Source organism: Mobula hypostoma, chromosome 2 (genome assembly GCF_963921235.1).
Source record: "Mobula hypostoma chromosome 2, sMobHyp1.1, whole genome shotgun sequence".
NCBI lineage: Eukaryota > Metazoa > Chordata > Chondrichthyes > Myliobatiformes > Myliobatidae > Mobula > Mobula hypostoma.
In genome coordinates this window covers 41,122,232-41,134,283 of record NC_086098.1, presented here as the reverse complement: position 1 = coordinate 41,134,283, position 12,052 = coordinate 41,122,232, and the positions used below count along the sequence as shown (strand labels likewise).

Genomic DNA, 12,052 nt, shown 5'->3' with positions numbered 1-12,052 from the left:
CCTAGCTTCAACCAGGCATCGCTTTCCAATAACTTACCACTCTCTGGGTGAAGGAGGTCTCCTGCATGTACCTTCTGAATCTCTTTCCTCTTACCCCAAATCTATCACCTCCAGTTTTATATACTCCTCTTGTGTTGTCCTCTGGGGATTAAAGACCTAACTTCCCCAGCCTCCACAAATAACTTAATTTCTCTCCCTCAGGCAACATCCAAGTGAATCTCCTCTGCACCTTCTCCAGCACCATCACAGCCTTCCTACACCATGGTGACCAGAAATACATGGAGTGCTCCAGCTGAGGTCTGACCATTGCTCTAAAACCTTCTTTATTCAGTGTCTTCTAAATCATGTTGTCTACCTGTACTTCTCCCGAAAGATGCGCTCCAATGTCCCTTTGTTCTTCAATACTCCCATCGCACATTCCATCTGTCATTTTGCAGTGCATTTCAACACATCAGTATCTCTCTTACTCACTCTGCATCCATATCCACATCCAAGCCATTCACAAGTATTACAAGTAACAAGTGTCCCAAGCACCAAGCCAATTCTGGAACAGAAGACACAAGAGACCAGAAGTGCAGGAGTCTGAAGCAACACACAATGCAGTGGAGGAACTCAGTAGGTCAGGCAGCACCCATGGGGGGGGGGGGCGGGAATGGACAGTCTGTGTCTACGAAAAGTTCAAAAAACTCGGTAATGATAGAGATCAAGAAGATTATACGGCTAGCAGGAAGGTGCTTAAGAATGAAATTAGGAGAGCCAGAAGGGGCCATGAGAAGGCCTAGACCAGCAGGATTAAGGAAAACCCCAAGGCATACGACAAGTATGTGAAGAGCAAGGGGATAAGACATGAGAGAATAGGACCAATCAAGTGTGACTGGAAAAGTGTGTATGGAACCGGAGGAGGTAGCGGAGGTACTTAATGAATACTTTGTTTCAGTATTCACTACAGAAAAGGACATTGCTGATTGCAGGGATGACTTATAGCAGACTGAAAAGCTTGAGCAAAAAAAAATTTAAAAAGAGGATGTGCTGGAGCTTTTGGAAAGCATCACTTGGATAAGTCACCAGGACCGGTCGGGATATACCCCAGGCTACTGTGGGAGGTGAGAGAGGAGATTGCTGAGCCTCTGTCAATGATCTTTACATCATCAATGGGGACAGGAGAGGCTCTGGAGGATTGGAGGGTTGCAGATGTTATTCCCTTATTCAAGAAAGGGAGTAAAGATAGCCCAGGAAATTATAGACCAGTGAGTCTTACTTCAGTGGTTGTAAATTGATGGAGAAGATCCTGACAGGCAGGATTATGAACATTTGGATAGGCATAATATAAATCATGTAACGTCAGGATGGTTTTGTCAAAGGCAGGTGGAGGGATGGGTTCGTAAATTTGCTGATTACACTAAGGTTGGGGGTATTGTGGATCCCACTTGGAGTACTGTGCTCAGTTCTGGTTGCCTCACTACATGAAGGATGTGGAAATTATAGAAGGGTGCAGAGGAGATTTACAAGGATGTTGCCTGGCCTGGGGAGCATGCCTTATGAGAATAGGTTGAGTGAACTCAGCCTTTTTTCCTTGGAGCGACGGAGGATGAGAGGTGACCTGATAGAGGTGCATAAGATGATGAGAGGCATTGATCGTGTGGATAGTCAGAGGCTTTTTCCCAGGGCTGAAATGGCTAACACGAGAGGGCACAGTTTTAAGGTGCTTCGAAGTAGGTACAGGGGGATAGCAGGAGTAAGTTTTTTTACGCAGAGAGTGGTGAGTGTGTGGAATGGGCTGCCGGTGACGGTGGTGGAGACGTGGAGACTTTTAAAAGTCTCCTAGACAGGTACATGGAGCTTAGAAACATAGAGGGCTATGGGTAACCCTAGGTAATTTCTAAATTAAGTACATGATTAGCATAGCATTGTTGGCTGAATGGCCTGTACTGTGCTGTAGGTCTCTATGTATCATGGAAGGCATTCTGATCTGTTGCATCACCATCTGATATGCAGCCTCCAATGCACAGGCTCACAAGACGATAAAGGTCCTTGAGAAAGTCTTTGCAATTTTTAAACTTTGCCTCTTTTAACAGCTTGAGTTACATTTTATTCAGGTCTGGCAATTTATCCATTTTCAAAGATGATAAATTCTTCAATATTTACTTTTTTTTTTACAATATTTATCACATTTTTAATTACAAAAACAGCATTATTCCCTTCTTTTGTGAGGATGGTTAGAAATTTATTTTTTTGAAGAACCTTACCACATGCTCCACTTACAGATTATTTCTGAATAATCTCGTTTGTTATGTACTGTATGTGTAAAAGATTTTGGATTTGATTTCACTTGCACAATTTTTCATGCCCATCCTTTATTTTCCCAAACGCTCCTGTAATTTTACTACTGTATTTGTAATACTCATCCAGGCCTTCAGGAGTGGCCAACTGTTACGGAAACAACATTTTAGTTTTCAGTTCACTTATGCTAGATCACTTTAGCATTTTAGAACCTTTACTCCAATTCCATCTTCGGTCTTTCCATAATGGTAGTAAACCTAACCTATGATCACCACAGGCATGCTGTGCTATTGACACAACATCCAGTGTCAACCCCTGAACTGAATTCAGAATTTCATTTTCTCATCCATGCTTCTTGCTGAGCTTCCTAGAAGCTGACTCAAAACATTTTCTTCCACCTGGCTTTGAGACCTCCAAACAGGTTGTATTGACTGTAACACGGTAAATATCAGCATAATTAAAACCTCCCAATATTTCTGCATTCAAGCTTTTTACCTATGGGAATTTGTCGGGCTGTAGTACAGTTGCAACAGTATGATCATCTGTTCTTCACTTCAAGCTATAAAGCCTCATGCGATAATCCCTCCAACACATTGACCCTTTTCTTGGTTGTGAATGTTTCTTCAACTGATATTGTCATAAACACTCAGTCCATTTTATCTCCATCTTTGTTATCTGCAAAGACTACAAGCTGGAATGTCGTTTTCATTCCTTACAGTCTGAGCCACGTTTTTCATAATCACGTCATTACATTTTTCAACAGCTCTAGCAAAGCCCCAAATTCTTCTGCCTTGTTTACTCATTTCTGTATCACTGTGTACTAACTAGAATCATGACTACACTCCCTTTTTTGGTCCGTTTTTCTTCTTACTCTCTCACTGACTTCTGCCTCCCATTTTCAGTTCTGCTTTTTCTCCCTTTCCATCCTCCTGCCAAGGTGGCCCCTTCTCCAATAGCTCCAGCAAACCTGCTTCTGAAAACATTTGTTGCAGCCCTGTTGAGGTGCAACTCAACTTGCCCAGAACTAGATCCAATGGCCCAGGATTGTCAAGCCCTTCCTTTTGCAGTGTCCCTCTGGCCAGCATTCATTCACCGGCAATCCTTCTATTTCTTCATTTACCAACAAGTGGCACATATTGGCACCAAAATAATCTATGACCTCCACTCCCATTAGGTTGTTAAGATTTATCCATGATTCTAGAACCTGTCTGACAACATCTCATCTGGAAACAGGTCTGCTGTTTTAACTAAACACTCCTTTATAACTATGCTTTCTTGGCTATTTTTCTCATTTCTGGTCGCTGTGGTTCTTTCGTGTTCACCAAGGTGCATGGCCTCAGGTAGCTTTTAAAACAAGATACTAGGAAAAGAGTCAGGAGTCCATTAGACTATCTAGTTGTCTGTCTGGCAGTCACCAATTCCTAGTTTTGCACTTTGGGGTTGGCCACTTGCTGAACCTTGCTTACAGTCCTGGAAGGTGTCAGGTATTTTTCAAGCTCCGGGACCGAGAACTTGAACTTGTTCAGCTCCTGGGCAGCATCCAGGAGTTTTCATATGATACTGGCTATGCAGTCCACAAGCTTTGTTATGCCTTCATTTGCTTAAGCACACTATGCCAAAATGTTACAATTAATTTAATTAATTCCTTAAATAATTTAACTTTAAAAGAAACTGAACAGCTGACCTTACATGTGTAAAGCTAATTCTCCACACATATTGCACTCAGTGGGGACAGCAGTATTAAGACTATTAACAGTTAAATTATTGCCCAACCCCAGCTTGTATTCCAGTATGCTATAAATATACTTGTAGTACACTAGGGTTTTGCCATTGGTTTACTAATGTTCCTGATGGCAAAGCTGTCACATCCATATGACAAAATGACTGAATGTGACCTAATGTCACAAAATTCTGTACGTTGCAGAACCTTCTAAAGCCAGAATGCTAATATGCAAATAAATATTTCTATGAAGATCCTGGATACTCAACACTCCCAAACAAGTCCTTTGCATGTTTCCAAAACAGCACTGCAATGCATAGCAACAACTAGTGAAAACAATAGGGCTCAATAGATAATAATAAAAAGTATATACAGAACATATTTTACCTCAAGTCTATACATATTCATTTGCAATGTCCAACATCTTTGCATTGTGATTTGGCCAGAGTCTCTGAAAATTAAATCTCTGACCTTTGCTCACATTTTCATAACTTTCCCTCCTGTTCAGAATCGACACCCTATTCACGTAAAACACTGAGTGTCCCATTTAGGAGACATAAGTGAAACAATTCCATTTCTTCAATTATTTCTCTGGACTTTCATGTAGAAGAGGGCGTACCTGGACAGGTAAGGGAGTTGGATAAACAGACGAGGGGCGAGGGATCCTGCACGTCTTATTAAAAATATTTTTAGCGTTGCTTAAAGCTGGGGTCCCAGAGGAGCAGGTAAGAGGGATTCCTACCCCACCCTCTATGTAAGGTGGAGGGAGTACTGTCAAGGGAGGCGAGAATGGAAGGCCATTAGGGGGAGGGGTCATTTCTCAAGTCCTCTCCTGATAAAAGCTTCTTTTGTTCCTCTGTCAGATTCTTTGTACTCCCCTTCCTCGTGTTTCCTTCAGAGGGCCGTTGCCGACCTGTGACAGCAGTGGGAATCTGGTGGAGGGTTAGACCTTTCACACCTCACCCTCATAGGGAGGGGGTCATTTGACCTGCATCCCTCTTCCCTGTAAGTAGTGTGAATGATTTGAATGCGGAGAAATATGACGTGTGGATGTGTGTGTCTACGTGCGTGTGTGCGTGCATGCGTGCGTGACGACTTTGTCGTTAAGAGACAATGTGAATGTGTTGGGCCCTGTCCAGTTGCTTTTTCCTTCTCAGTTGTTCTCTGATAAGTGTGCTATTCCCCATGGGAATTAACTGCCTGTCTGAGGTTTTGCAGTTCCATGAGAAGTTTTTAGAGAAGAGGAATACAGCCTGAGCTTTATATCTTGTGTTTCTAAAAAATCTGTTAATTTGTTTCTCATTTTTGAAATCTATTATGTGTTTATTGTGTATTAATCTGTTACTTTGTTTCTTGCGTTTTGTTACTTGTTTTCCATGTAATCGGTTTTAGAGACAACTCACATTTCACACTGGCTACATGAAATTTGAGTTGATTGGGTAGAAATTTGAGCATCTTTATTCCAGAAATGAGATGCCCATATTTCTGAGGGACATAAGCATTTGGGGAGCAATTCTAGAAGTTTTTGTTTTCTTTTTTCTAAATACCCAGTGATTAATCAAGAGGGAATGCATCTGTATACAGTGGCATGCAAAAGTTTGAGCACCTCTGATAGAAATTTCTGTTACTGTGAATAGCTAAGTCAGTAAAAGATGAACTAATTTCCAAAAGGCATAAAGTTAAAGATGACACAGTTCTTTAATATTTTAAACAAGAAAACTTCTTTATTTCCATCTTTTACAGTTTCAAAATAATGAAAAAGCAAAAGGGCCCGAAGCAAAAGTTTGGGCACCCTGCAAGGCAGTACTTAGTAACACCCCCTTTGGCAAGTATCGCAGCTTGTAAACACTTTTTGTAGCCAGCTAAGTCTTTCAGTTCTTGTTTGAGGGATTTTTGCCCATTCTTCCTTGCAAAATACTTCTAGTTCTGAGAGATTCTTGGGCTGTCTTGCATGCACTACTCTTTTGAGGTCTACCCACAGATTTTCGATGATGTTTAGTTCGGGAGACTGTGAGGGCCATGGCAAAACCTTCAGCTTGCACCTCTTGAGGTAGTCTGTTGTGGATTTTGAGGTGTGTTTAGGATCATTATCTTGTTGTAGAAGCCATCCTCTTTTCATCTTCGGCTTTTTTACAGACGGTGTTATGTTTGCTTCCAGAATTTGCTGGTATTTAACTGAATTCATTCTTCCCTCTACCAGTAAATGTTCCCCATGTCACTGGCTGCAACACAAGCCCAAAGCATGATTGATCCACCCCTGTGTTTAACAGTTGGAGAGGTATTCTTTTCATGAAATTCTGCACCCTGTTTTCTCTAAATATTCCTTTGCTCATTGCGGCCAAGAAGTTCCATTTTAACTTCATCAGTCCACAGGACTTGTTTCCAAAATACATCAGGCTTGTTCAGATGTTCTTTTGAACTTTTTGAATAGAAGTTTTTGGCCACAATGAGCAAAGGTATGTTTGGAGAAAAAAGGGTGCAGAATTTCATGAAAAGAACACCTCTCCAACTGTTAAGCACGAGGGTGAATCGATCATGCTTTGGGCTTGTGTTGCAGCCAGTGGCACGGGGAAGAGGGAAGAATGAATTCAATTAAATACCAGCAAATTCTGGAAGCGAACATCACACCGCCTGTAAAAAAGCCAAAGATGAAAAGAGGATAGCTTCTACAACAGGATAATGATCCTAAACACACCTCAAAATCCACAATGGACTACCTCAAGAGGTGCAAGCTGAAGGTTTTGCCATGGCCCTCACAGTCCCCCGACCTAAACATCATCGAGAATCTGTTGTTAGACCTCAAAAGAGCAATGCATGCAAGATGGCCCAAGAATCTCACAGAACTAGAAGCCTTTTGCTAGGAAAAATGGGCGAGAATTCCCCAAACAAGAATTGAAAGACTCTTAAACAACAGTCCTGACGAAGGGTCTCGGCCTGAAACGTCGACTGTACCTCTTCCTAGAGATGCTGCCTGGCCTGCTGTGTTCACCAGCAACTTTGATGTGTGTTGCTTGAAAGACTCTTAGCTGGCTACAGAAAGCATCCACAAGCTGTGATACTTGCCAAAGGGGGTGTTACTAAGTACTGCCATGCAGGGTGCCCAAACTTTTGCTTTGGGCCCTTTTCCTTTTTTGTTATTTTGAAACTGTAAAAGATGAAAATAAAAAAAAGTTTTCTTGTATAAAATATTAAAGAAATGTGCCATCTTTAACTTTATGCCTTTTGGAAATCAGTTCATCTTTTACTCACTTAGCTATTCACAGTAACAGGAATTTTGAACAGGGGTGCCCAAACTTTTGCATGCCACTGTATCTCCTTGCATTACAGAATGGCAAAGTGGTGGAGGCTGACTTGTCGTGGGAGATCCTGTGATACATTCCTGGAATGGTGTTTGAATTCTCACATGGATCAACGGATCAGGTTGCTGAATTTGTATGAGGAATTCTTACTACATTGCGGAAGGCATGCCGCTAATATTAATCCCTTTGATGACAAGAGAAACAGACTGTTGGAGGAAATGATCTGGCTTCTTGGGCTTTGGCATTCTGTCTTGGGGGGGGAGCTGGGAAGTAGTCGTCTATTCCAGCCAATCTCGACCAAGAGTACAGTAACAGCCTCAAGAAACTAGAGACAAAACAGCCCTTGCTGAGTGAGTGTTTTAAGGGCTAGTACTTCCCTACATAATTGGAAGGTCCTGACTCTTGAAGTTCCCATTTGACAGGGAATGGTGGTGGTGGTATGATAAGCACAGGTACATGGTGGATGGCAAGTGTGAGCAGGAGCAGTATCCTGGGATGGATGTGTCTATCCCAAATGGTGTGGTGAAGGTGGGCACTTGCTAGACGCTGACTGGCACTCACTGGATATGTAGTTCCCAGGCCTGCTCATGCACCGTTCCCCCCCCCCCCCACAGGGTGGTACAGTTGATATGTGGTGCAGAACGTATACCACCCCAGTGCCCTGGCTGAGCACCTTGCCCATGTTAGTTGGCACAGTAAGGGCTATCACAAAGCAAGGAAGGTTTCCAATGATAGCCTTTCTCGGCATGATATGGCCAGACTGTCCTGGGAACTGATTTTGATGGCCTTAGATTATCAGCTCTCAAAGCGAAGTGGCACTTTGACTGTTAATGGTCAAAAAAGCTGCCCCTACATGCTTGACAGGCCGGGGAATATCACTCATCTGGATCATCACATCTGAGAGTCAGTGTGTCAGATTAAGTGGGGGACCAGCTCATTAGCTGTTACACTCCAGGGTGGGGCTGGTGGCCTTTTGTGGCACAGGGAGGCTGGTGGACTACTGTAGTACACTGGGCAGGGTGGTCACAATTGGGTTTAGAGTACTGGGTATTGTGTTTTATATCTAGCTTTGTTGGGAGTTCACAAGGGTCTTACTAGTTTGAGGGTTGGATCATCACGGTCTCGCAAATTTTCAGGGGTGCCTCCTGGGGCACGGCTTATTTTGCTGGTCGAAAGGTGCTTCCATCCTGATTGGTTAGTTCAGAAACTGCAGCTGCTCTTCTCATTGGTTGGCGGCCTAGTGCCCCGCTTTATATCCTGGGTATAAGATAGCACGTTCAGGAGGCTTGCTCCCTCTCTTCCTTTGTTTAAAGCAAGCTGTGCAGAGCTTTTAGAAGTAGGCCTCACACACACTTTTAACTACATATCTGTTTGTTGAATACTCGACTTTGTAGTTTCTGTAACCTGGGGAACATGAGTGTCTGATTGAATTGTTACTGTTTGTAAATAAATGATTTATATACTTATTCGCAGTCATTCACCAAATCCGTGAACCTGCTTCAACGTTACACCCATTTACAACCCTGGCCTCACAGAGATAAATTAAGAACTCATAGTCTTTGGACATGGGAGGAAAACAGAGAAACCATGTGCGGCGAACTTGCACATTCGCAGGGAGAACATGAAAAATCCACAGAGCAATCATTCAAGGTCAGAAACCTGGGCTGCTGAAGCTGCACTACCATCCCATCTGCAGCATACATTCTGCTAACTATTGAATCAACAGTTGGTTGCTCTCTCTGAATTTTTTATCCAATCTTTGTTTGCGGGTAGTTAGCCTTCTGCTTTTTGCTAAAGTTATGTATTCTGTGGCCTTGCTGTTGGTTTATATTACAATTTTATAATGCAGAATGAGTCCTTAAAGTGTCATGGGGGGTACGTAATTCCATAAATTAGATACCAAGTGAAGAAATGAGAATGACAAAATGCTTTGGTTTTATGGTGCTTCCTAAACAAGAACCAAGGGATCATCTTTCACCCTTCAGTGCATCTGGATGAATTTTCCATTTGCTGCACTGTACAGCAGTGTTTCTAGTTCCAACCTGCTTGGGAGTTCACTGAAGATTTGAGAAAAGTACAAAGCAAACATTTCTGTTATTTTTCCACTGTTGTGAACATCCCGTGCCCAAAGGAGAATCAACTCCCACAATGGCATTCCTGCAATGACCTGCTAATTTATGCACAGTTTTTGTTTACAAACTTGAACCGTGCTTTCTAGCAATTTGGTTAATTTGGTTATAGAGAACATATATCGCTTCATAATAGTCACTTTGGACTCAGGGCAATTCACACATGCTAGCTTTGAATGTGTTTTTCTCTGTGGATTGTGTCTAACAGGAGAAAATGGATTGTGTCTAACAGGAGAAAATGGATTGTGATTCAACATCAGAGCTGTTCATTGCACATAGTCAGAGAACAAGGAAACAGGCCCTTTGGCCCATCTGCTTCATGCCAACCAAGATTCTCATCCTTTGCCCCACACTCATTTTAACATTTCCCATGGTCATGGAAAAGTACAGCACAGAAACAGGCTCTTTGGCCCATCTAGTCCATGCCAACCTATTTAAACTGTCTACTCGCATTGATCTGCACCAGGACCATCCATGTACCTATCCATATACCACATGCACACATTGACATCTCATGCCACTGCTACTCTAATCTGAACAAACTCTGGAAATGTTTCCTCTCGCTCTCATTCTAGTCGCATTTACTCTGGCAACCAAGCACTTCATTCTTCTCCTTGACCCAAATAAGAGGGAAGGTTTTGTTGCTGTTCCAATTTTGTTTTTAGATCGTTCAGGGAGAAACAATTCTGATGGCATTTTTAGAGTATTGTGAGCAATTTCAGGCTCCTTATCGAAGAAAAGACGTGCAACCATTGGAGGGTGTCCAGAGAAGATTCACAAGAATGATCCCAGAATTGAAAGGGTTAACATATGAGAAGCATTTGATGGCTCTGGGCCTGCACTCGCTGAGGTTTAGAAGAATGAGGGTGGATCTCGTTGAAACTGATCGCATATTGAAAGGCCTAGACAGAGTGGAGGTGGAGAGGATGCTTCCCATGGTGGTGGTGTCTCAGATCAGAGGGCACAGTCTCAGAACAGAGACGCATCCATTGAGAACAGAGATGAAGAAAAATTTCTTTAGCTGGCAGGTTGCAAACCTGTGGAATTGATTGCTACAGAAGGCTGTGCAGGCCAAGTCATTGAGTATATTTAAGGCGGAAGCTGATAGGTTCTTCACGAATCAAATTTTGGAAATTAATCCACAATTAGTCACAGGTCATGGGAAGGAGGCAGGAGAACGGTATTGAGAGTGAAAATAAATCAGCCATGATGGAATGGCAGAGTCGTCTCAGTGGGCTGAATGGCTTAATTCTGCTCCGATGTCTTACAGTCACGATCAAATACTTCAGTTAACAGTGAACTTCCAAGACAAAGGAAATGCATTTCTCACTAACAGTGTGGAAGCCTCATGCACAATAACTCTTTGTTAAGATTCCAGAAGTGCATTGATTAGAGACAGAAAATAGATTGTCAGCCTTTTCAACCACACTGTTGGTGTGCACCTGCTGGCAGAAGTCACTACTGGCTTTTTCCCACCTCAATCCCAGCAACTCCAACAAACGTCTTTTTTTCTGTGTTCCTTTTCTTGATATTTTCTATATTTACAGAACTGAACAGCGTAGATAGTCCAATAAAATACATTATAAACTCACTTGCATTGAGCCTCTCAGACCTCTGAGTGGGTTTCCTGCCCAGCCCAGACAGAGCTTGTTCCATTTTACCGGATACTGATGGAGTGGAGGTTGAATTCTGAGGATTTGTTGAACATCCGTCTGACTGCTTTGTTTCCCAACCTGTGGTAAGAGGTGATATTCTGTTTTTAGATGAAAATGCTGCTTATCTACATTAATTGGCAAGGACAAACACCAAAAAAAATTAAAAGCTCAAGGCAATCTTCAAGATCCACTCATTTCTTTTCATAAGTCTAATTTTTTAAAATGTATACTACTTCTGTTTTTGCACTGCACTATTTTAACCTATTTAATAATGGGAAGAGTGGCAAATGAAATACAATGTTGGAAAATGCATGGTCATGTACTTTGGTAGTAAAAATAAACGTGCAAACTGTTTTCTAAATGAGGAGAAAATCCAAATATCTGAGATGCAAATGGACTTGGAAGTCCTCATGCAGAACAACCTAAAGGCTAACTTCCAGCTGGAATTGGTGATGAGGAAGGCAAATACAATGTTAGCATTCATTTCAAGAGGTCCAGAATACAAGAGCAGTGATGTGATGCTGAGGCTTTATAAGACATTGGCGAGGCCTCACCTTGAGTATTGTGAACAGCTCCTCATCTAAGAAAGGATGTGCTGGCAAGGGTACAGAGGAGGTTCACGAGGATGATTCTAGGAATGAAAGTGTTATCATACGAGGAACATTTGATAGCTGCATCTATACTTGCTGGAATTTAGAATGCTGAAGGGGGTATCTCATTGAAATCTTTCTAATGTTGAAAGGCCTAGACAGAGTAGATGTGGAAAGGATATTTCCCTTGGTGGGGGAGTCTTGGACGAGAGGGCACAGCCTCAGAAAAGAGAAGCGTCCATTTAAAACAGAAAGGTGCAGAAATTTCTTTCGACAGAGGGTGGTGAATTTGTGGAACTTATCACCACAGGCAGCTGTGGAGGCAAGGTTGTTGGGTATATTTAAGGCAGAGCTTGATAGGTTCTTGATTGGACACGGC

General features: G+C 42.3%; 1 protein-coding gene across 6 annotated transcripts in view; it reads right to left on the bottom strand.

Annotated features, from left to right (window-relative positions):
- Positions 1 to 12,052, bottom strand: part of asxl2 (ASXL transcriptional regulator 2) — a 206,354-nt gene that overhangs the window by 38,311 nt on the left and 155,991 nt on the right. For all 6 annotated transcript variants that reach the window (XM_063036057.1, XM_063036095.1, XM_063036076.1 and 3 more), the window contains one exon: positions 11,021 to 11,161. In XM_063036057.1, the coding sequence (XP_062892127.1) occupies positions 11,021 to 11,161 (141 nt within the window). The remainder of the gene's footprint in view (positions 1 to 11,020; positions 11,162 to 12,052) is intronic.